At 51.4% G+C, this 25347-nt stretch overlaps 3 protein-coding genes across 6 annotated transcripts in view; 1 reads left to right on the top strand and 2 right to left on the bottom strand.

The window, feature by feature from the left end:
* The first annotated feature begins 12180 nt into the window (after positions 1-12180).
* Positions 12181-18487, top strand: LOC122381836. The gene is made up of 7 exons (XM_043366535.1): positions 12181-12344; positions 12563-12791; positions 16226-16394; positions 16714-16853; positions 17275-17403; positions 17666-17840; positions 18256-18487. The coding sequence occupies exons 1-7, from the start codon at positions 12196-12198 to the stop codon at positions 18402-18404; spliced, it is 1140 nt and encodes a 379-aa protein (XP_043222470.1). The 5' UTR covers positions 12181-12195; the 3' UTR covers positions 18405-18487.
* Positions 13832-15727, bottom strand: LOC122381837 (tektin-2-like). The gene has a single exon (XM_043366536.1). It carries the CDS (start codon positions 15501-15503, stop codon positions 14100-14102), a length of 1404 nt encoding a protein of 467 aa, XP_043222471.1. The 5' UTR covers positions 15504-15727; the 3' UTR covers positions 13832-14099.
* A 177-nt stretch (positions 18488-18664) lies between the features above and the next one.
* Positions 18665-25347, bottom strand: part of LOC122381833 (peptide methionine sulfoxide reductase MsrB-like) — a 33213-nt gene continuing 26530 nt past the window's right edge. For 2 of the 4 annotated variants that reach the window (XM_043366530.1, XM_043366529.1), the window contains exons 2-4: positions 23333-23469; positions 21266-21438; positions 18665-19337 (exon numbers count right to left, since the gene is read on the bottom strand). In XM_043366530.1, the coding sequence (XP_043222465.1) occupies positions 18946-19337; positions 21266-21438; positions 23333-23466 (699 nt within the window). In that variant the 5' untranslated portion in view covers positions 23467-23469 and the 3' untranslated portion in view covers positions 18665-18945. Of the gene's footprint in view, positions 19374-21265; positions 21439-23332; positions 23470-25347 lie in introns of all 4 variants that reach the window. The other 2 variants (XM_043366528.1, XM_043366526.1) reach the window with 1 other exon arrangement.

Raw genomic sequence — 25347 nt, 5'->3', positions numbered from 1 at the left:
GTTTCGCGTTCTGTCAATTTGGCGGTCAGCGTCGCTGGCACCGGTTCACGAGTATGGCCGGATCTTATATGGAATATCAGCGTGGGTTTACTTGAGGCTCTCGTAGGCCCAGCAATGGCTGGCATGAGACCCTCTTCGACAGTGGCGGGTGGGCCCTGCTAAAGGAGCGTGGCTCTACGACACTAAAGTAAGACCTCATGGGTTGGTGCGGTGCACCTCAGAAGCCCGGTGGTGACGCCGTGTGCCGGCTTGGTTTCTTTAGTGGGACTTTATGATTAGTGTGGGACCTCCGGGGCCTGCATTGAGTTTGCATGAGCTAGTACGTAATCTCAGAGGCATGTGTGGTGTGTACACGGTGGCGGTTGCGGAAGGGGGCATCAGGGCCATGTCCCCCCCCCCCCCAGGCCAACAAAGGGGGCTATCATATCATTTGCCCCCCTTAAACAACCAATGGGTCCCCATAGGTGTATGGGGCCCTGGCCCTTATTCGATCGTCACGAGGCTCAAAAAACCCACGCCCAGCTATTAATATAGCTCCCACACCGGTCTTTGAGCGTCCTACACTGACCTCTGAGGGAACTTCAGTGGCGGTCAAGCGCTCACGTTGACCGCTAAAAGCCCAGATCAACCTCTGAGGCCCCACATCTAGCCTATGAGGGCCCCTAACCGGCCTCAGGGGCCCCAACCGGCGTCTGACGGTCTCACACCGGCCTCTGGTGACCTGACGGTCTCACACCGGTCTCTGGTGTCCCAAGACGACCCTTTAGATGCCAATGAGGGCCCGCACTGGCTGCTGAAGACCCGATGCCGGCCTCTAAGGGCCTGCATTGGCCTCTGAGGAGGACCCATCTTGGCCTTTGAGGGCCCTCTGCTGGCCTCTGGGGTCCAATGACGGCTCATGTCGGTCTTTTAGGGCCCCACGCTGACCTCTGAGGGACCCATGTTGGCCTGTAATGAGTAAGGACCCACATTAGCCTCTGAGAGCCCAACTCGGTCTCTGATGGTCTCAAGCTACTGGCCTTTGCAGTTTGCAGGCCGTGTACTGGTCTCTGAGGGTCCTAAACTGGCCTCTACGTGAAAACATACATGGGTGGGTTTCTGAAGATCAGAGGGCTCACGCAGACTCCGGCACAGCCTTACGTTGCTCCTGATCGAGATTACTTTACGTCCTGATGGTCCCGTGCAGATTCCCTCATATTTCTACGTCGGGACCCCATGAGCCGGTGTGGGTCCTGGGGCTGGCAGATACCTACTGATGAAGTCCTTAGGGCCCAGGGCCAGTCTTTTTAGCAGTAGGACTAGGCAGGTTGAGTGAGCCCCAATACGAGTAGAGCCGTTGCGAAGCCCCGCAGGAGTCGCGCGTGGCCCTCAGATGCCAATTTTGAAAGCTCGGAACCTGTGGGGGTCTCCAGGGGTCGGTGTACCTACTCTCTCCCGCCGCCACTCAACTATATGGGTAAATATCATAGTCTGAAAATGCTCCCTGGGTTTCACATGCTTGTTCAAAGCAAGAGGTATCTGTGCTTTTCCGAATTGTTTTATAGTGGTAAGGTCATGAATCCGCGTGCCCGACCTTCCAGTATATGCTACACCGATCCGTCGTCATGGTGCAGTGGCCTGACCGGTGGAAACACAGTTGGACGGGAAATGGAACTGGTGATTTTGCCTTAGATTGAGCTTAAAGATTTCACGCAAGAATGAGATGGATGAAGCGTAAGTAATGCCAACTGCGCGGCGCCTCGTGGACGTAAAAATCAGCCGATCACCCCCCCCCCCCCCTCTCCCCCTCCCGGTGACGGATAAATGTTATGTCCCGCGAGTGTGACTTTGGCCCCCCCTTTTGCCAGCGGCTGCGACCGCCAGTGAGAGTACCTGATATTTTAGGGTCATGCTATAGTCTGTTCCATATCAAGCTTGCAGTCGGAGTTTCTTCGGCTGATCCACTGAACTCTATAATGGGCTGATCGCTCCTCCGCTCAAGAATTTGCTTCTTAAAATGTAAGAGCTGTATTTACAGAAATCACGCACTGCTTTCAGCAGGGCACTTCGGCTGCAAACTTGAAACGGAACAGAGTATAGCAGCATAGGGTCTTTGAATAAACCCCGCCTGTATGAATTCACACGAGCTTTGAGACTGCATGATTGTGATAAATGCTCAATATCAATATTGTTATGGAATGACCTCGGGCTTGGTCCTATTTCATGGAGATTATGCAGCTCACTTTTTCATCGAAGTATTCCCGAATCTTACGAAATAATCCTAAAACAATATATTTATTAATGAGGTTTCTTCAGCACAGGTGCTTCATTCACATTATGACGTCACCAAAACCAAACATGTTACAGGTACTCTTACCTGGTACTCTTACCTGGTGGGGCTCCTTCTGCTTCGCAGCCGGTAGTAAGGACTGGAGCAGGAGGAACCCGGATAGGATCAGGACACGCCAGTCACAGTCTCCCCACGATGATGTCCTGTAGATATGGCCAGATGACTGGAAAGTGTGTGTCCTCGTGGCATATGCCATTGGAAAACAACACTTATCGGTATGTTTGCACAAATATCGCGAGTCAGATGTAGTCGTACAATGTGTTACCTAGTGCCTGTGCGAGAAGTCGTTTGAAAGACGACAGATCTGAAGCGGCCACCACGGCCTCTGGCAAACTATTCCAGATAGCCACCCGACGATGCGAAAACGAGCGCTGCCGCACGTTCGAAACAGCACGTGCTACATGCAGCTTGAAGCAGTGACCACGAGTTCCACCTCGGGGAGGCTGATGGAAAATGTCCTCAGGGGTTATTGTGCTCTTCCCATGGAAAATCTTCCAGTACTGTATCAGATCGGCGCGAATTAGTCGGCCTTGCACAGAGAAAAGGTCAAGTTCCTTCAGCCTCTCCGCATAAGTCATGTCATGCATCCCTTCAATGTGTTTTGTCCATCTGCGCTGTACCCTTTCTAGTTTACGCACATCCTCAGCATATTCGGTGTACCACAGACAAGACGCATACTCAAGCACAGGCCTTACATGCGTCCTGAGAAGGAACAACATGAATGCGGGTGATCGACAAACTGTAGCCTTTTTAAAATTGTGACACAGTCCACCGGCCTTATGCACTACAGTGGCTATATGTAGATGAAATTTTAACGAATCATCGACCAACACTCCTAGGTCACGCTGCGAGTGATGGATCGGAAGTGGTGTACCGTCTAACGTGTACAACGGCTGAGATTGGCTACAGAACTTCCGGGAAAATCTCAACACCGCACACTTAGCCTTGTTCATGCGCAAGCCCCAGGACAGAGAGGTCTTATACAGCACGTCAATATCTTGTTGCAGTGTCGGATCTGTCTGGGGATACAACGACACAGAGTTGCGCGCAACAGAAGCATACAATTTAAGGTCATCGGCAAACATCTTAAAGGAAAAGTGCCACCTTCGTGAAATATGAAGATATCGTTGCTTTTCATTTTGACATTATTATTTTTCATGTTCTTTTTAAATCTGGTGCCAGAAGTGCATAATTCGCAAAAAAGTATGTCAAACTATTTAACATATTGGTACTATGTTTGTACTCTCTATCGCACCTTCTGTATGATGTCATAGCGATGACATCACACTCAAGCCAATCAGCCTTCAGCAGACAGACTCGTCGGCTTGTGTCAGATTAGCTGATTGGTTAAAGCTGAGCTGATTGGAGCTGATTGGTTAAAAACCAAAGCCTCGCCGCGGGTCGCTGTATTACAGGATAAGAACGCATTCCTGGGATAAGGACGCATTCCTGGCATATTTTCTTTTAAAATTGCCGATACCTACGAATGGAGGCCGAAATCGGCCGTAAGGTGGGACACTCTCGGGGTTTTCGGACACGGGCTACAAGATGGCCATCTCAGTTTCAAATCCCATGTTAAAGGTGACCCTTTTCCTTTAAAAGTACAGGAAAGCTTTGAGCACACAAAATTAATATATATCAAAAACAACAGCGGACCTAACACGGAACCCTGTGGAACACCACTGCACACGTCTCTGCTGCTGCTTAAGTTACCACCAACACACACCTGCATGACTCTATCTGTTAAGAATGAAGAAATCCAAGAGAGTAGGCATCCATCAATACCCAACAGCTGAAGTTTCCTAAGCAGTATTCTATGACACACCACATCGAACGCCTTGGAGTAATCAAACAGAACAAGATCAACGGTCTGACCTGCGTCAACTTTCGATGATACGTCGTCATAGACAAGTAGGAGCTGTTCCATCACCGATCTCTCGGGACGGAACCCAAACTGGTGCTCCGATATAATTCTATTTGAATCCAGGTACTCGTATACATGTTTGGCAATGACACGTTCTAGCACCTTACAACAGACAGGGGTAAGACTTACGGGTCTATAATTAAGGGGTTCATATCGCTTTCCCTTCTTAAACAGCGGTATTACATTAGACCTCTTCCAGGCGCTTGGAACGGTACCTTCCACAATCGATCGGTTAAAGATAACATGTAAAGGGTAAGTTAGGACATCACTACAATTTTTTAACACTAGCGGATGAATAAAATCAGGACCCATTGCAGAGTTTGTGTCAAGGGAGCGAAGATGTGACAGCACATCCTGCGCCGTAACTCGGATAGCGTCAATAGAACCGTCAAAGGTCTGATGAGGCTCTTGGGCAGTGGGGACCTCTTTCATAAACACAGAGGCAAAAGAAGAGGCCAGTATTTCACCCATGACTAATGGGTCCGAAGTCAGTTGTCCCGTATCTAACCTTAAAGGCCCTACAGCAACCGGCGCAACCTTCTTAGATCTGACGTAAGAGTGCAAGAGTTTTGGACACTCACTGAACCTCTGTATCATAGATTGCTCGTATGACGCCTGAGACATCACATCAAAGTTACGAACTCTCTTGTTTATAGTAGAAAAATGAACAAAGGCATCGCGGGCCGCAGCGGATGTCCGGCCGCTATGCAGCCTGACTCTTTTATATGTCAGCCAAGCCTCGTGTCGCCTGCTTAGTAAACTCCTAGGTGGATTTTTTGACCAGGGTGGCTTGCCACCCGAGCTCCTGCTTTTAGGAGGCACATGATCTAACACTTTACTAACGACAATGTCTCTAAATCTGTCAAAACTATCAGAGGCATTTAAATATCTAAGCTCAAAATTCCAATCAACCAATCCTAGGTCCTCCTTCAATCTACGATAATTTCCCTTGTGCCAAGAGAACCTCCCTTGCACTGCCTTTGCTACTGATGACTCGCCACTGAAGATATAGTCAAATACTACAGGCACATGATCACAAGCAGGCAAGGGGGGTTGCACTATGACACTGCCAATTCTATCCCACTCAGAAGTCAAGACGAGATCTAATGTGTTTCCAGACCTAGGAAACGTGGGCTCTGACACCCACTGTACTAGACCTTTTGATTCAAACACATCCATAAATTTAGTCTCAAGTGGCGGGTACGAGCCCACTGGTAAGCACCCAGATTGACACCACTGAATACCTGGAAGATTGAGATCACCCAAGACTACAATCTCTTTGCCCTCCACAATACTCTGTAAACAATCAACAAGAGCATCATTCTTCGCTAAATCATTTGAAGGGGGTCTATAAACACACGCAAAATACACATTGTAACTAGCTAGACGAAACAACAAAGCATTATCAGTGAGATCAGCTACTTCATCAACCATTAAAGACTCATGGACATAAGCACAGACTCCATGTTTTCCTACATCGCCAATCACATCCTTACGAAACAACTGGAAATGTGGAATAGAAACAATGGCATTCGAGACTGAGGACGTTAGATGAGATTCAGTAATACATATAATTTTCAAGTCATGCTGCTCAATTAATCTCATTAATGAGGTCATCTTACTGCAGATGCCATTTACATTTACTGTACAACATTTGATCACAGTGTGCTGCAGACTGGGAGACGGGTCACCTAGTTTTCCTGGTTGACAGGGGTGGTGGCAGGTGCTCCCTCACTATTCTGGGTCTCCGTGGCACGCAGAGCACTCGCCGTGGGCATGGCCTCAGTATCAGTGCCACTAACAGGGGGTTCCCTGGCAGGTGCTGCCTGCTGGTTACACTCTGACTTTCTCTGAGCTTCGGCTCCACCGTGAGGCCGAGGCACGCTCGCTGTGAACACCCGAGCGATAGGTTGTTGCTGCCTTCTCATGTTTAGTTCCTGTCGCTGGGTGAAAGTTAAGTCCCTACGGATGTAAACATGGTCGTACTGTGATCCCTTCAAGAATTTTGCCTTGTCAAGAGCGCTGTTCGGCGGCCGGCTAGCGCGCTAGCCCGCGCACACATACGTGCACGTTGCCCCGGCAACGGGCTATTGACCAATGAGAAGCGCGGTACGGGGGGCACAGGTATATGAAAAATCGCAGTGACGTTGCACTTTCCTCGCTTCTCATTGGTCAATAGCCCGTTGCCGGGGCAACCAGCACGTATGTGAGCGCCGGCAAGAGTACTAGCCGGCCGCCGATCAGGGCCAAGGACGAGAGCCCTGAGCTCGCTGTCCATTATCTTTGCTCGACATAATTCAGGATGATCTTTGATTTTCACAATGTCTGTTAGAGACACCCTGACCCCCATCATAACAGTGGTGAGCTCTGCAAACTCTGCTGATATGGTATCAGCAGTTCTGGCAACAAGACCCTTGATGACCACTGAACATCTCCTCTTCTCCCTCTCCCGTGCCTCGATGACTTCCTGTCTGATCATTTTCCGATAGTCCTGATCAGCTGAGGGCCTGACCACACTGGCATCACGAGGGGGCAAGGCAGGGAAGTCCCGTGAGGACAAAGTCGGAACAGTTCTCTCTGAAGGTGTTGGCTGTGGGGGAGGAGCAGAAGACCCCAGTGAGTTCTGTCCAATGGCTGCATCCAGCTTTGCTGTGAGCTTAGCCATCTCAGAACATAGACCTTTGACAGTTAGGTAGAGTTGTTTTACACAAACAGTTTCATTTTCTTTTTCCTTTTCCTTGCTCTTCCTGCTGCGAGTATTTGGTACCTCTGTCCAAGCGCCCGCACCAGGTTTCACACGACATCCAGAGCACACAAATAGCACAGAGTTCTCCTCACGCAGAGAAGAAATTAGAGCAATAGCATTGTCAGCGAGGCCCGTGCACATCTCAGATGGACAAAACCATGCATTACATCTGTCACACCCTATTGCAGAGTCATCCACCACAGTCTCGCACATACCACAGTGAAACACATCATGCTGTGAAGACCCTCCAGCCCGTGGCTCATCCCCCAATGCAGCTTGGCCAGAATCAGTCTCTTGGGCCGAAGCGGCATCAGTACCCCCCTCTGCCCCACCCGCTGTTGGGGCACCTTGAGCAGAAGCAGCACCAGTACCTGCACGACTGTTAGCAGATGCATTGTTCTTACCGCCACGAGGGCGTGCCGGTGCCATGCAGTTGGGAGAAGGGACAGGCAAGAAACAATAGCAGGCAAGACCAAGGCTGAGGCGTGCAATGCGGACAAGGAAAGCCGGTCAGCTTCCAGACACCCTACCGGTAAGCTTTGTGCAGATTGAGTGCAGTTGAGTGCAGTGCAGTGCTCCTCCAGGGTCGATCAGCGTGCAAAGACCAGCAGCAGTTGTTCACCAGGCCTCCTTTCTCTTAGACTCTTAGGTATGCTAGTAACAATGGTCTGGGTATACCTTCATAGACACACAGATTGAGATGATAAGGTGTAAGATCACTGACCTGAGCTGTTGACACCCAGTGAGAACCCCAAATACAATCAGCCTAGCGCTGTTCGGCAGCCGGCTATTTTGTGTGCAGGGTATGACGTATTTCGCGAGCCGACGTCACAGGCGGTGACGTCGGCTCGCGCGCGAGCCGAGCGCCAACGACAAACTAACGGGAACCCTCGGACACCCTCGGGGCATAAACCGCGGAGTAGCATATTGAGCGAGTCTTATAAGGAAAATTCATATATTTTCGTTTCTCAAATGATAATCAGGGTGTCTCTTACCTTTTTACATATCATTTAGGCTTACCTAACACTTCAGTTGCCAAATATCTGCAATTTATTCAAGCGAAGGTATTTTCAGTAAATATCAATGGTATAGACCGAAATCTTTTGAATAAAAACTCCAACCAACAGAAATAAAAATAACTTAATTTATTACAACCATCTCCACCAAATAAACAACATAAAAACTCACTTTTACAATTTACACACATCATTCATAATAAAGCATACTAACACGGGCTCTCTCTATCGCCTGGATAAAAATAGGCCCCGCCCATCCCAATCAGCTGCTGCATGACGAGTTGATGACGACAACCACTACTTACCAGCAACCAATCTAGGGATAGCGTACGTGACAGTAATGGTGCAGCGGTTGCAAAATATTGCATTGTTATTCAAACGGTTTTTGCTTTTAGGGCCTTGTTAGATGAGGATGAGGTTAGATTAGATGAGGTGTTGATGAAGGCAGGTATTTTTTTTAAATTTTGACAATTTTTTGCCCTTGTTTTACTTAATAGCTGAACCCGGGACCACCTGAAGTCTAAACCTTATTTTATATAACATGTCAATGCTGATACTGTCTTGAAATGTGAAATTTAGACAATGGTAATAGGAATAATGAATAGCAATTTCACCAACAACATTTTAATCTCTAGGAAGTGCAATTAAAATTAAAATCACTGTCTGCCACACTGCTCCATCCTGGTCATGCAACCAACGTTCATGGGTGGAGTTTCACGGCAGAGCACGCACTGCAGTGCTCAGCACTGCAGTGCGCTGCGTGTGTCAGAGCATTGGGTTTCCATGGCAGTGTCAACAAACTTCACTGTGACGCTAAGCTATGACAGCATCCCAGAACGCTGCACGCTGCGGTACCAGCACCAGCAGCATGCTAGCAGTATTTGAACTCAAACCTCTGTTCTTGGTACGGTTCTTCAGAACCTCTCACTCTGTTCCAAACGCGATTGATCATAAACTAAGAGATCACATGCAACGTCATTTGAGTGATGCTATGGTATGCCGTAGCTACCAGTGCACACAGTGTCTGGATGGTGAAACAGGGCCATTATTAATCACATTTGCTTTGCTTTGTTTCAGCAGAAACCTGTCTGCACATGGGAGGAGCGCAACAAAAGCCCATCAAGTTCATGCATGGCAGTGGATCTCAACAGGAGAAAACCAGAAAGAACATGGATGCTTGTAGATTGCAGTTGTACACTGCTGTTATCACCTGATGTGCGTGGCTGGCATTGCTCCTGGCAAGAACCACCTGCAAGTGATGAGATGGTGCCTCAGTTGTTAAGTGTGCTGCAGTGTGAGAGGTGCCCTGATCTCTACTTTGTGATGGGTTTCCATTGGAGGTTCAACTGAGAAGTGAGAACTGACTGTGACCATGCTTGAGCATGCCAGTGGAGCTTTACATGCTTAGGGCAGCTTTTGAACAGATGCTGACCATGGCATGTCCCATCCAGTTATCACGTGCACAGAATGGTGGGGGGAGGGCAACTCTGGGCTCTTGAGTCAGCCCTACTGCACAGGGGGTACAGATGGCCGCTTACGTTTGGTGTGTCCTGCACTGCATTATCAAGCCCAGTCTGCGCCACAGGCAATGGGTCGGGCTGCACTATATTAAAGGCAGACTATCTTGCAAAGGAGGCTGGCATCCTCTCCCATAATGACACACCAATTGGCAATCATCGCTGCAATGATCACGAGGGTGTCCGCTTATCTAACATGGTGAGGTGGAGAGCCAGTTCAAGCTGGCCTGAGGGATGGTTTTACTTCATCTGAGGCCCCCTTTCCCCGCCTGCCAGGTCCGGTCAAACGACCGCTTCACAGTGAACGACTTGCAGTGGATGCCGTCCCACAGCGCAACGAGCTCGCCGACCAGAGGCGGCGGCCAAGAGGCGGCCGCGCTCCCCCAGTCGACGGTCCCGGTGGACGTCGGCAACGCCCACCGCGCGACCATCAGATCGGCTCGCGACAGCGCCGTCGCCGACTGACCGCATGACTGGTATCTGTTCTTGATGTGGGACCGACTGCCACCGCCGGTCGCGGAAGGGCATCGCTCATCGGCCATCGACGTCCGCCAGCTTCGCGTGGGTCACTGTTCGGGCTGCCACCAATACACCGAATCGGATGGAACCCTGTCGGCGAATGCCGGCGGTGCCCCGACATCGACTGCGCGGCGGCCAGTGCATCGCGTGCCGGGAGGAGGCTGGCACCCCCGATCGGTCATTGGTCAGTGGTCACAAACCGTGTCCCAGCTCATGACTGCATCCAGCGCAGCTCTGTGAGATGTTCTGCAGCTGCTGCAGTCTGCCGCGTGTGTTGAAAGAAGAATGAACATGAGAAAACCTCAAAACTTTATGCCTATTCGTAATTGACCAGTATTGGAATAAGTTTGGATTTTGAGAATTTGTGTCCCTGTGCTTGTGCCTGTGTGGAAAGGCATGCTTTACGGTGTACCATCTCAATGTCAAATCCCGGCTGCGCTGTGCGGATTTGTGCGGCTGCTGACAGGCCACCTGGGTGCCAACGTATGTGCGAATCCGCGAATACGTTGTGTTTCGTCAGTCAGTATCGTTCTGAAAATATTGACTGCAATAGGCTATATAGCGTATGACGGTTCAGCCCAGCAGTAATAACTGACCATTGATTGGGCGAATTTTGTTTGGTGGTTCGCTAATACATAACCTAAAGAGTGTTTTGCCGGAATCGTTTAGTAGCAGAACTGACCGGAATATCAGTAGAATGCAACGGTTTGAATCGTTAATTTGTTGAAACGATTGTTCTCTGAGACCACTGTGTAACTTTTGACCTGAGAATCACCAATTATAACGACAATGGGGAAGCAGTAGGCACTGTAGAGTGTAGGCAACACTATACAGTTGGCACACTTACGGAAGCACACGACTTACGCAGTGGACATCTGCATCATGCATGTTAAGGTGTACTGGGAAGAGTGAGAAATTAGTCAGAATATAACTGACTAAGGAAAATAGGCGATATTTCCTATTGAGCTGGGGCGGAGAGGGGGAGGGGACGTGTGGTCAGCTATGCCAATAATTCATTCTCTTTATGCAGTTGTGTAAAAGGGCGTCCGTTTTTGGGTGAGACCTTCCCCATCGGCCATTTCCAAGTTAAATCGTGGTGGAGAGTCTGGAGACCTCAGCCTCGGTAGTCGGTACCCTGCGCGCTGCGCCACCTTGCGAAACATAAAGCAGCAGTCCTGACATCTACAGGCGTGACTTTTCATGAAAGCGCGGATGTGTTCGCGCTTATGCGAAGAAAATTCTTCCGAGTATGGTTGATAATGAGATTGATTGTTGTCATTTATTTATTAATTCATTGGCAAAAGTACCCTAATAAATCGGTAAAGTAGCTTGAACTGTATCGTATTTCCTTGGAAAAAAATGACGAACTCATCCTAAGACATCCAGATTATTGGATGCGTTCGTCAGTTGTAAGTAGTTCAAGTTTTTGGGAAAATTTGCTTGTGGAAAATCATAATATTTCAAAGATATGCCTTTTTTCGAATAATTTATGCATTTATCTGCATTGAAAAATGATTGTAAAGCAAAAGTGCAAAAGATTATTGTCAACTTATTTTCTCAAATCACGATTTACGAACGCACAAAACTCCAGCTTTTAATTTAGTGCGTGTGCGAATTGCAGTCAAGAAAAAATATTTAAACTGTCTATATTCCTCTTAAAACAATGAAGGTTGAATGAGGAAAACACTGTTTTGAACAATTGTATATTTATTTTTCTTAATTAAGCAAAAGTACAAAATTTTCAACTATTATTACATTTGCTCTCACAAAACCCATCACTTTTTAGCATGACGTCATGTCAGCCAAATTTACTAGCGCCATCTCTGGAGAGCATCTTTCGAAACCTCCAGACGATAGAGAGAGCCCTAACACGCCGCTTTTGACAATTGCGGCGTCGAGTGGCGCGCTGCTAGCGCTCTTTTTCGATCGCCTCTGACCCTGCACGCGCGCGAGCACACTACGTCACGTCCGGGGGGCACAGGTATATGAAAAATCGCAGTGACGTAACACTTTTCTCGCTTCTCATTGGTCAATAGCCCGTTGCCGGGGTAACGTGCACGTATGTGAGCGCGGGCAAGAGTACTAGCCGGCCGCCGATCAGGGCTCCTAACAAACCATTTTGCTTACAGATTCTGCTTTTCATCATGTCTTTTCTTCGTCCAATGAATTTGGTGGCCATTTGCCGAGGGGTCTCCACTTCTGTGTGCATGAATAATGTGAGGGTAATGATATCAGCTCAACAGCAGGCTAGGATGATGAAGAAATTCATGGCAGCTGCCAAGAAAAAGGAAAGGTGAGAGGCAAGTTTTGCTCAGTGTTGTCATTTCCTGAGCAGTTTGATTCTTGCATTTATTAATATCCATTTGATGGCAAAAATCGCACATCTGTTTTATCAGTAATAAGATCAGTGTAATAAAGATCAGTAAGAAAATCATCATTTAACACTGTCTGGACTTGTCACTGCCAGTGTGCCGTTTCCCTCTGTGTTCTCTGACGTCTGATCCGGTCCAGGATGCTGCAGGCCCCCGCGGCGGTGGACAGCGGCGCCGGCGACACTGGCGACGATGGCACCGCCAGTTCGACGGACCCGGTGCGGATCCGACCACTGCGCGCCGGCAGTGCGCGGCACCGACACCGGCTGGAGGCGCTGAGCGCCATCTACCTGCAGCGGCTCACCGAGCTGCTGTGTCTGGGCGAGCTGCTACCCGACCTGGCCGACACCGGGCTGGCCGTCACCAGGGTAGGTCAACCGTCACCAGGGTAGGTCAACCGTCACCAGGTTAGGTCACCCGTCCCTCCGCGACACCAGGGTGGGCCGTCACCAGGGTAGGTCAACCGTCACCAGGGTAGGTCAACCGTCACGAGGGTAGGTCACCCGTCACCAGGGTAGGTCACCCGTCACCAGGGTAGGTCACCCGTCACCAGGGTAGGTCAACCGTCACCAGGGTAGGTCAACCGTCACCAGGGTAGGTCACCCGTCCCTCCGCGACACCGGGGTGGGCCAACACCGGGCTGGCCGTCACCAGGGTAGGTCAACCGTCACCAGGGTAGGTCAACCGTCACCAGGGTAGGTCAACCGTCACCAGGGTAGGTCAACCGTCACCAGGTTAGGTCAACCGTCACCAGGGTAGGTCAACCGTCACCAGGGTAGGTCACACGTCACCAGGGTAGGTCAACCGTCACCAGGGTAGGTCACCCGTCACCAGGGAAGGTCACCCGTCACCAGGGTAGGTCACCCGGCATCAGGGTAGGTCAACCGTCACCAGGGTGGGTCAACCGTCCCTCCGCGACACCGGGGTGGGCCAACACCGGGCTGGCCGTCACCAGGGTAGGTCAACCGTCACCAGGGTAGGTCAACCGTCCCTCCGCGACACCGGGCTGGCCGTCACCAGGGTAGGTCACCTGCCAACAGGCCGGTAGGGCGCATGCCACAGTGGGTGGGGCCGACATCACCGGACTAGCCTTCACCAGGTTAGATCATCTGTCACAAATGACGGGGATGGGATGCGACACCGAACTGTCCGACGTAAGATTACGATGGGGTGCTATCTTGGACTGGGGTGATACCTCGCACCTGACAGGGCAGGGCTAACACCGGACTGGGCGACTATCACCAGTTTATGGCCGGCACGCTTGTTATTCACTGCGTAATGCTTCTATATGAGAACCTCGGAAAATTGCATGCAAGGGTGCGAAGGCGAAGCATAAGAAAATAATAATGAGACGGTATTTGGGCAATTATGTCCGTTCACTCAAGTACGCCGATCTGTAAATAATGTGTGACATCAACAGATATATTTTGATCGATGCCGGACTTGAAGCTGACAACTGCTGGTTTGACAGCTCTATGGTAAGACAAGATAACCAGCAACTTTTAATTCAACATCGGACACTTTTGACAAATTCACCAATCCGAAAATCACGCACAAAGCAATTTTGACCGCTCTGCGTAGCCACGCAGAGTCGGCCCTTTCGACCAAGGGTCGAGTCAGTCGTGTCGACCTGGCGGGCCCTCTGGTTGTGACCCAGTTCACGGCGGCTCGACCATTCAGCAGCCGAGCACCCGGTCGTTGTGGCACGGCCGCCGGTACTGGTTGCCCGAGCAGCCGGCCGTATACGAGCAGTCCTGCTCGGTCTGGTAGCCGGGCAGCAGGTCGGGCCGCGGCAGGTAGTGCACGCCTCGCTCGCAGATGGTCTTCTCGGGTCGCAGCAGCAGCACCTTGTCCAGGTAGTTGCGGTCCTTGGGCGGCGCCGGCGGCCGCGTGCGCCCGTGCGTCTCCAGACTGAGCCTGTCCAGCCGGATCGAATTGGCCTTGACCGAGATGTCCTCGTTGACGGCGGCCAGCTGTCGGCGCAGCCGGTCCAGCGCGTCCCACAGCTGCTGCAGCCGGCCGTTGAGCAGCTCCTGCGTGGCCTGGATGCTGAGCCGCTCCTCGCGCAGGCCGTGCCACGGCGGGTCGTAGGCCAGCTCCATGTTGGGCCGGTCCATGCGGTACTCGAGCCGCGTCTCTGCCAGCTTCCGGTAGGGGTCCTTATCGCGGATGGCCGCCTCCAGACGCCGGATGTCCTCCTCGACAGTGGCGATCTCCTGCTCGAGCTTGGTGCGCTGCCAGACGAGGTCGTCGTGCGTCTGGTGCAGCTCGTGCAGCCGCTGTCGCAGCGCGAACTGGACGGCCGTGTGGTGGGCGTCCAGCCGGTTACGGCCCTGCGCCAGCGAGGCCATGATGGCGTCCCGCAGTCGGCGCGACTGGCACATCTGGTAGTCGGCGCGCTCCTTGTTGTGCCGCGAGTGGTCCTGCCACTGCTGCACGGTGACAGTGTCCTTCGGCATGCGCATGCAGTGCGGCTTGAAGCTGATGTTGGGACTCTGCGGAGTCATCGACAGACAAAGGCCGTCAATGTCGAGCGCCTTGTATTTGTCTGTGATGTCGCTCTGCAGCTTCTGACGCGCCTCCTGCAGCCGACTGAGCTGCTCAAACGCCTGGTTACATCGCTCCTGGAGCTCACTCCGGTAGTCCTTGATGACCTGAACTTCTTGGTTCAGTTCGACTTCGACCCCATCCTTGACCACATCGACGGTTCGTCGGCCTTCCCGGATCGCCAGAGTCTCCAGGCCTGTTTCCAAGTCGAAATGTCTTTGTTCGAGCTCATCTTCCGCTGCCGTTTTCGCGTTTGACAGGGACACAATTTCGGCATCAGTTTCTTTCAATGTTTGCTCGAGAACTAATTTCCAGCTTTCTACATCGCGAATGCGATCGCATAGACGGTTATTTGTGTCGTGGTAGTCCCATTTTGTTTTTATCTCTGCTTCATTTAAAGTTTGACTCGTTCCTTGTCTGGTATCGTGGCTAACAGTAAGCTCTCGGTTGCTGGTATCTGAAACACTGCAGTTGTGTCGGAACCAGTCTGGAACTTGATATCTCGCCGACGGCTTATAAACGATGGCAGACATCCTGCAATTTTTTCGTCGTTAAAACTGTTCGAGTTTCAACTCTAAGCTGCGAGCCCCTGTAGGAACTAGGAAGTTGAAGTCTCATACAGACAGTATGTCCTATAAAATTTTATAAGGTCATTACGCTATTCCATGCTGATATATGTGATCGAAAATACCTTAAATTATTTAAACTGCGGCTCTGCTTAATGAAATTCCGAAATTCGTTTCATTCCGAACATTTTTTGCCTGGCATTCTTGCACGAGCTGTATTATCATGTGAACTTCGTCTGTAGAAAATGAGGTGAAATCACACGATTGAAACCTTTTGTTACACGTTTCTAAGCTGTGGGCCTGGTTCAAGATGTTGACTGCGTCATTATTTCTGACGAGTGCGAGGTACCTCATTGTAGCCACCCGGGGCGAATCGTCTGCGCTCTGAAATGTCTTTTTTGTTATGAAAGCAAACATGATAAAGGCACGAGAACGTAACCCTGATATCCAGAGAATAGAAATGTTGTAACGCATTGATCTTCGTTCACACAACAATCAACACCCCTGTTCGCTCACCATGTTGCAATAGATCGCATTTAACTGTCGCATTACCCGGTCATCAGTTCACCGTGACTTACGACTGACGTGCAACCATGTCCTCAGTCTCTCATGCCTGTATGTCATTATTGCATAAGTACCTATGTCTCAGACTCTCGACCCTCATCCTCACCGTCGTCTGTCGTTCTCAGGTCCAGCTGTCGGGCAACATGCGTCTTCTGTACGTGTTCTGGACGTGCTCGGCGGGCGCGGACGAGCGCCGCATAGCCTCCCGATTGGAGGAGGCCGGTCGACCCCTGCGTGCTGCGCTCACTCAGCAGCGCGTCACCGGACACGTGCCCGGCATCAAATTCGTCAGAGGTGCGTACACAGACGGGTAGAATCAGTGGGGATATTCTTTGGATGGTGCTCAGCTGTAAGGGGAAGAGTATGCATCAAGTACGAAGTAAAGTCCTTTCCACTACGAATAATTTTTTGTGGTCAACTCTCTTAGATAAAATGTCTTTCGTGCTCGCTATTTACTATAATTGCTTAAACTGGTTTATTCAGACTGCAGTAAGGTATATGATGAATTCGATTGTTTCGCTGTCCTTGATGATTTTGTTCATCTGCCGTGTTTCGTGAAACAGTGTTTGATTTTCGCAGACATTTGAACTCCCCGCCTGTTCCGCTCCCCCAGACGTGGAGAGCAGCCTTCTGCAGGAGGTGGAGCGCCGCCTGGCCGTGGCCGACTTCGGTCCCGATTTCGTGCCGACCGACCCGACCCACCTGGTGAAGAGGCAGGGTGTGCTCGGCCTGCCGCTCACTGCCCAACACACGGTGAGTTCAGCTTCCCTCTCCCCCTGAGATGGGCATCGCAGATAACGCGGGACGATAATGCAGAGACTGGTCGGGTCATTTTTCGCCAGTCTCTACCGGTAACGCTTGCTAATACCATCTGATTTTGTCAAGTTGTCTGAATAATATTTGACGACGCTGGCTTGAAATGGAGTAATGATTCTGTACCCCAGCAAAATGCTAGTGTCTCGGTATGCATTTACATTCATAATTTATGCCAGCATAGGACCGTGCAGTCATATGTAGGTATCACCAATTGACATGACTTACAAAGCTAGTCGAGAAAGTGCAAAATAGCATATGCTTTGTAAAAACAAAGCTGAGAGACTGTGCCAGGGTGCTATATACAGTCATGTTTCCGTATCCCTCCTCACTGCGACTGACTGCACCCACCGGTCCCCAGGAGCACCTGCTGGGGAGTGACTCGCTGGACGGCGGCTCATCAGATGACTCGGCCCCCGACTCCGTGTTTGAGGAGCTCGAGATGCCTCACACGACCGGAGGGCTGAACCGGGCCGCTATCCTCGCAGAGGTGAGCCGAATCGGGAGGAGGGATGGTATAGGACTGCTGGGGTGGGGGTACCCAGTCATTACAGACGCATAAAAGACACTAGCGCAGGAGTGGGAATTACGTGAGAGGTAATGGCTGGTTCCGCTCTCAAATAGGTTATCCTGCACTGTTTTCGTGTCTCTCCGCCCTGTTGTGTTATGGTGCGGTTCATGTTCCAGTGTCTGACCTTGACTTCCTTCCTACGATACCCTATCTGACACACCCTGTCCCCCTCTCTCCCCAGGTAGAGGAGCGACTGCTGAAGGCCTCGGCGCTGCACAGACAGGTGGAACTGCACCCAGAGGCCGTGACGCCCACCGTCCCTGCGGTCGGCGCTGCTACCCCCGCTCAGCGTGAGCAGCTCTCCTTTGAGAGGTTCACTAAGCAGAGGAAGTGGGCCAGGATGAGACGGAACAAAGGTAAGGAGAACAATGAAAATGGAATTGATCAATTCAGTCGGTCAGTTAGAGTTAGAGCTACTTGATTCGTAGGATGGAGCGTTTGCCAAATACCTATTGAGGCTACGTTTAGTAAAAAGACATGGAAAATTCCTGGATGACCTATGTGTTCGTAGAAATTCGATAATTTTGAAAATATGACCGGATGCGTAACAGTTTCCCCAAGTAAGAGATTTTACTCTACGGGGAACACGTTTTCGTAACTGTTATCCACATGGTGCTCGCTGCCCCAGTGCTCGCTACACTATTTTCCACCTGGTCATCTGTTCTCTACTGACCTGTCATGTGTTAGATAATGTATTGTGCCGTGTATCTGTCCTTTACAACCTTCTTTCATCAGTGACGTCTCAACCTCTCCCGTTTTGTGTCCCTCCAGTGAGCAGCACGGTGGACCTCCGGGAGTGGGAGAGCTCCAGGCGCCGCCGACCGGAGGAACTCCAGGAGGACCGGGAGGAGGAGGAAGACTGCCAGGACCGGGAGGACGCACCACGGTGGGACGGGGAGGGGACGCAGCGGCACTTGTAGTGGTGGGTGGCCTGAGGACCAGTCGCTGCTGTGATGATTTATGGATGTGTTAAGTGATAATATATCAGTCAAAAGGTCTCAAATTTTGTCATGGCTCGAGTCTTCAACGTACTTATTTGCGAATAAGCGAGGGTACCTTGGTGGAGTTCTAACGCCTTCATATTCGATGGGAAGCGTGACCTTTTGCATGTTCTACGTTGAACGTTGTGATAACAAACAATCGATAAATACCTTTGTATAGAAACACCATGTGCATCATATTACTGAAAACACGTATATTCACAAAATATTGAAGCCCTGCTGGCAAGGTACCACGTTCGCTCGCATCGCGTTAGTCACAGCTGGGACACAAAAGCATAAATACGGCGATGGTGCGTTACGGCTTCACATTGTCGCGGCGCCACGCTCGCAAGTACACGCGATAGACTTGCTTCGTAGCGGTAGATGGGCGGCCTCGCATCGGGCGCCCTGAACACAAATCAGTAGCGGCCTCACACACAGCTAACCTCGCATTTCCCCTCCCCACACAGCCCTCAGTCTCTCACGCGCGTCCGTTCAGCACCTGACCCCCCTGAATCTGTCCCGTTATCGCCTTCTCGGGCAGCCCTTTGGTCCCGGGCGGCGCTGCGGGACCACTAGCGCTACCTTCCAGGCGGTTGTACTTATCGACTACCCGCGAGATGGCAGCACCGGCACCCGCCGGTCGGGGTGGCGTGGGACGGAGGGCGGCACGCGCCGAGCACGAGCCACCAGCGCACGAGCCGCGGAAGAACTCCAGAGGACCGTCGGGCACGTCGATTGAGTCGTCCCGCTCGAACTGCAGTGACTCTGAGTTGACGCAGTAGCGTTTGCCGGTGGGTTTGGGTCCATCCTTGAAGACGTGTCCCAGGTGGGCTGAGCAGCGCGCGCAGCTCACCTCCGTCCGCTCCATGCCTGGGTTGGCAATCAAAAGGAGGATGTTGCCGCCAACTGGGCCACGGGCACGGGACACAGGTCAGCTTCCTCGTGGGGGTTAGTGAAGCGGCGCCGAGCGAGGTCAGCCGGGCGGTCCGCCGGCGGACGAGCGGGCGGCGGCGGAGGGACCTGCCAAGCCCGCACAGTCGCACCAGCGGACCGCCCGATATAGCACGGCTCAGTTAACCAGCGCTGCAACCATGTCCGACCCGCAACCATAAGCCATGTTAACGTTTGAGATGATAGTCTGCTAGGCAAGGTCTGTGACTCATTTAGGTCATCGAGATATCACTCACTAGAGATTGATTTTTGAACAAGCAAACGAAGAAAAAGCATCAACTGTCACCACGCTTGTTGGCAATTGATAAACGATGCGTCGTTGTAAAGTCCAGTCATATGCTGAATACACTGCGATGTATGGTAGTCACTATCACCATTAGTTGAAAATCGTGCAAGCAAACTCAATCGTGTTAGTTAAAGCGATAGGCATGAAAGCCTTTAGCCTATAAAGAATGTCCGAAGCCATTCTCTACCATTGCATGCATAATGGTACCGTGCAGATCAGTGGGATCATAAAAACTCTCGTTTAATATCGGAGGGGCGTTCTCGATTACGGATTACATCGATATTTGATGCAAATGTTCGTCCATGGGATGTCGATGATGCAAAGTGGCTAGGCTCATCAAGACGAGGCGTGTTGTTCAAAATGTTTGGAATTTCTTACACTTAACTGGTAATGGCTGGCGTTTGGGTAATTTGTAAATCGATTCTCTTAGGAGAAAGGATTGTCGTCCAGCGTTAGATTGGAAATACCAACATCAATGGAACGGATCGGAGCTCTCATGTTCTGGGAATAAGACGGACCTCTGACGACGAACAAAGCCTGGCCGTGGAGTCAGCAGCCAATCACCGCATACCTTGGTCATGACTGGGCTCGGCTATCGACTGACAGCTGAGCGCTGTCGTCTCTGCCGCCGGTCAGCCCCGGGAGAGCGGTCACCCATCCCTCCACCAGGCATGCTGCGCGCTCCACCCAGCCTGCACACAGCCACGAGGAAGCTAAATATAGGGACGGGCACACCGGCCAACACGTCTGCTCTAGAGGTGGCAAAAGATGAAAATTTTGGGAACCAGACTCGAACCAGACCCGGCTGGACATTTCTGGAACCAGTCGGACCCGTCCTTAGTTGGAATCGGAACCAGTTGGACCCGGTTCCCCAAAGTCAATTAATACGAACTACTTGTAGGTATCATTAGTTGCATCATGTAAAACAGCCTATTTCTCACTGGGAATACTCATGAGCTACTGTGTACCAAGAAACATTCGCTTCATTTACTTCATATTTTGCAATAATGTGTGCAAGATGTACAGTTTATGGTAGGACCCGGTTGGACCCGTCCGAAAATTTCCAGGAACCGGTCTGGACCCGTATGGGTCCAGACTGGTTCTTTGCACCGGGTCCTCGGGTCCACATTTTGCCACCTCTAGTCTGCTCCTACGGCCGATCGCCCTCTGCTGACCTGTGACGTCACCGGGAGACCGATGACGTCACAGGACCAGATGACGTGATCGGCGCAGAGGACACGTCAGCCCGGCTGGCAGCGGGCACAATGGGTACGACACGACAGGCTCTCAGTGAACAGGCGACAAAACAGCTCCGGTGGCTGAACGCCAGGGCGGGCAGTAGCCAAAACAGTTCGTTAGGTCACAGCAAACGGACAGCCTTACTAGCAATCGAACGGATTAATTGTGGGATGCTACTGATGCAACAGGTGAACGAAAATTATCGTCAAGCATTTAAAATAAAATTCGGTTAACTTGAAATCCTCTACATGCAGCGACAACCGTGCAACACACAGGAGCGTGCATCTGCTGTGCGGTGCCGCTCCCCCCCCCCCGCACCTACCGTGAGACAGGTCTGACTTGAGTTTCACTCGTTTGGCGTCGATGACGTCATAGAAGCTGGGCCATCCGGAGCCGGAGTCGTATTTGGTAGCCGAACTGAAGATGGCCTGTCCACAGACCAGGCACCGGTACAGTCCCGGCTCGCGGTGCTTGTTGAACCGGCCCGTGAAGGCTCTGGGGGATAGACGGGGAGGGTTGTTCCGTTGAAGAATGTCAGGAGTGGGATGTTCGCTCTTTCCCTGTCCTCCTCCGCTCCGGCTGGGTGGAGTCGTTCGGTACATCTGTGCTCGTTCAGTACACAGCTAGATGGCTCGGTTAGAGGTCAGCTGGGTGTGGAATCGGGACGGGGAAAAATAAATCCCCAGGATGGGAGACTATCGGCGGGATGTGAAATGGACAGGAGTGGCAAGATGCTCGGCGAGGAAATTGGTAGGCTTGCCAGGTGAACCTTGTCCGCTGTCCAGCCAGGAACGTCGCTGCGTAGGCAGACGGTCCAGGGGAGCCAAGGTCAGGAGTAACAGATCAGCCGACAGCGGCGACGGCGGTGAACTGCGTGGGGCCCCGGCTCTGCGTGACCTGCCCCCGCCCCCGCTTCCTCTCCCGCTGCGCCCTGCACGGTACTGTCACCGTACTAATCCGGCCATGGTAGCATCTCAAAGCCAAAGGCGTACACCGGTCGTGACTTGTGTACTACGCTGTACCCGACAGGTGAATGGTACGCCGAACAAGTGACGAGTACGCGGTACGCCGCACCTGCCGGATCCGGCGACCATATCTGACTCGCTGGATCCATTTATGGTCCGGCTCCTGTGCTGCTGGAGACTGTGATACTCCCCCGATGTAAAACAGGCATGCAACCAGACGGAAATGGCAATGGGCGCAGCTTCAGAAGAAATGCGATATTGATATGCAGCTTTATGTCATACCTAATCCTTTCAACGCGAATAGCAGTGACCTAAACGGACGTTCCGGTCCCGTGTTTCCATTGAATCTGGACTTTTCACTCTTTCCCTGTGTCCTTGTGGTTTGTGCATTTTGCTAGCTTGACGATTTTTATTTACTTAATTTGTGCTTAAAGATATGACATCACAATACCGCCTTTCTACTTATCATGGTTACCAAATAGGTAGGGACAGCATAATCCTACGTCATACCAATGCGGGTGTCGCACCCCGCCCCCTCCCCCTCCTCACCCTCCCCGCTTCCACCCCCGCAGCTGGCAGTGGCGACGACTGTCCGTGCCAACTGTCATGTCAGCGATGAAGCCACCCAGACAGCCGGGGAGGGGAGGGGAGGGGGGGCTAGTAGTGTAGGTCAGCCCAGTGCAGTGGTGTCGATTCCACGGAGTGAGTGTAACACGTTTGACGTCGCCAAGGCCACAGGCGGTGACGAGGATCGATTGACGGTAGTGATACGGGGGTATGTCCGTGAAAGGGATCACAGATTGTCATGCAGAATGAATTTTAATTACATCGAGTAAAGGGCATGCCGCTAGTTTTCGGAAACATCCGGTTGAAATGAGACATATGGCTACATACACATCTTTCACCTTAGAATATGTAAACTCACCGTATTGCGGGGAATGTCATTCGTCCCTCAACACAAGCCGTGCCCACCGACCAACCACTACGACCCCTCCCCTCCCCCAGCGCACCATACGGGCCTCGCATGTCACCTCGCCCACACTCACCGGAGCAGTGACCGAACCGGTATCTGCACCGGCGCACACTGGGCCGCTGCCACCGGTAGAGTAGTGCACAGCTAAGCTGGGATTAAATCTGCTGAGATCTCTCCGGGACCGACTTCTGGTCTTCTTTCATCGCAAAAACGAGCTCAGTCGCGGCTTCATGAGCTAATTCTGAGCTAGTTTTTGTGTTAAGAAACGGTAGAAAAAAATCTAATCAAACATCCAGACGTTCTTGGATGCATTTGGTAGGCCACAGAAAGTTAAACTTCTTTAGAGAAAATCGTGAAGTTTCAGCTCTTCTCCAAACATACAGTTGCTGAGTAGATTGTTCTTTAGTTGTGACCTGCGCTTTATCCCAAGAACCTTCAATTAGGTACGTACCGTTCTGTTCCTTTCTCCTGTGTGACCTGGTACTGGAGCGGAGTGAGCCGTTTTCGCAGGGCGGCCTTGTCAACGGTATAGGGGCCCTCCTCGGCAGCGGCCCCGGCTCCGGGGGACGCAGTCACTCCGTTCATCTCCTGAAAAACGGGAAGCGAGCGGCGTTAGAATGTGTGAGGATTACGAAGGGCACGACGTGAAGACATATCAGCAGAGAGTGATGGCAAGAGTGGATGGCTCATCAGTCATCATGTCCTTGTGGATGCCAGTCCGGATAAAAGAAGCGGAAAGCAAGTGTCAGGGCGTAGTGAAAGTCTGACGTTGCTGGTGCGGCTCGTCACGTCGTAGGTTGTGTGCTACTGAACCGCAGGAGCCCTGAACATCACACATGTCAGTACCGCCCACGATGAAAACAAGTACGAAGCGTTGCTTCGCCCAAACAAATACCTATCCGTCTCTATTTCCACTCATCAATCAAAGAGGATCTCGGCTTCCGGACCTCTTACAAGGGATACAACTTGGTCGGACTAAAAACCGTTTCAGGATTCGGGGTTGTTTGTTTCCTAACTGCTCGCCGCTCCAGAAGCCAGCTGTCAAAGTCAGTCATCCGTTGCGGAATCAAACGGAAGTCGACATCAAAACAGCGGGCAAACGCGCGTGCAGATTCGGTCTCCGTTTCTGCCTCGCGGGACACGCCACCCATCTGTTTGTCCCGTCACGCACTCGAGTTCATACGCCGTTCTGTTCGAATTAAACGGGCGGTTTACGTCCTGACATGCTCAGTCGACGTGTATCAGCATTGATGCGCAGAAAGTTGAAAAAGACTGCCTCAATAAAAGCTGCCCTCGCCTCGGCTGGTGAATAATCTAAAATTTGACATGGAAAAATGAACGACATAGGTATATGCATGGTCGGCAGAGGGATCGGAAGTCGGTAAAGACGATCCAACTCCCGAAAAAGTTTTAGCTCGATATTTAACAGCGTACGCGGGACTTATTTTATTCAGCTCGATTTGGATTTTTTTTACTATATTCTCAATATATGTAGAACGTGTTCATTCATCGACCATTGTGTGTCAATGACCGTCTGCTATTTGGCGATTATTTTACGGTGCCCTGATTCCTTGATTGGAGTAGTTTGGCGAAATAGATTCACCACCTGTCCAATACCGAATCAAAGAGAAACAGCTTCATGAATTAACAAACCACCGGAATTAGCATTTATCTCGACGCACGCGTCCGGGTGAAATTCACCCGATCGAGGAATTAAAGCATCTGTTTTATTAACCTTTGAAACGGTTTGAAAGCGCCGTTCACAAACTTCTTGTGCTGCCGGCTGTTTGAACTCCGTATGTCCCTATTTGTCCGCGTTTGACACCTGAATGGCCCTGTGCGGAGTCTCCCTGGCCACAGCTGTGTCTCCAGCTGCGAGCGGGCGGCACCCGGCCCTGTTCGCAGACCGAGCCGCTCTCTATGACATTTGGCATTGGTACAGCCTGCTAAACGGTTTGCCAGCTCTCAATCCGTCATGCTACATGACACAGAACAAGCAAGGATCTCGCCTTTGATCGCTTCACCTTCCTCCTCTTCTTCCCACCGTGGTGTGACATCAGTATAGTCCCATCCGAACCGTGGCATGGCGTCAGCCTGGACTGCGGTCCTCTCTAAACCATGATATATCACTCCCGAATTTCTTTCGACCGTGATATGACATCACTTGCGAACTCGTCGGACTGTGTTGAGACGTCACTCTGTCCCCGATTGTGATATAACATCGCTCCCATCCCCTCCCGACTATGATATAACGTCACTTCTTCCCGTCTCCATACGGGAGAGCCTGCACAGCTAACTGCCGACGGGGCTGACGGACGGACGACAGAGGAGGGGACGGCCGCCGGGGACAGAGGGGCAGAGGGGAGCGCACCGATCAATACGGAGCACAAGTGCAGCTCCCATAGGGTGCACCGGCCCAGAGGGCGGCCGGCCGAGGGGGACGATGTGATGCGGTAGTGGAAGATA

This window comes from Amphibalanus amphitrite, unplaced genomic scaffold (assembly GCF_019059575.1).
Source record: "Amphibalanus amphitrite isolate SeventyFive unplaced genomic scaffold, NRLGWU_Aamphi_draft 000128F_arrow, whole genome shotgun sequence".
NCBI classification, from domain to species: domain Eukaryota; kingdom Metazoa; phylum Arthropoda; class Thecostraca; order Balanomorpha; family Balanidae; genus Amphibalanus; species Amphibalanus amphitrite.
Note: the sequence above shows the minus strand (reverse complement) of the source record. Positions and strands in the feature narration are given on the sequence as shown.

What these genes read in the sequence shown, in the direction of transcription:
- LOC122381836 (XM_043366535.1), top strand. Translation starts at nt 12,196, where the DNA reads ATGTCTTTTCTTCGTCCAATGAATTTGGTGGCCATTTGCCGAGGGGTC. An exon ending in CGGCATCAAATTCGTCAGAG is followed by an intron (nt 16,395 to 16,713) that starts GTGCGTACACAG and finishes CCGCTCCCCCAG; the next exon opens with ACGTGGAGAGCAGCCTTCTG. An exon ending in GGGCCGCTATCCTCGCAGAG is followed by an intron (nt 17,404 to 17,665) that starts GTGAGCCGAATC and finishes CTCTCTCCCCAG; the next exon opens with GTAGAGGAGCGACTGCTGAA.
- LOC122381837 (XM_043366536.1), bottom strand. Translation starts at nt 15,503, where the DNA reads ATGTCTGCCATCGTTTATAAGCCGTCGGCGAGATATCAAGTTCCAGAC.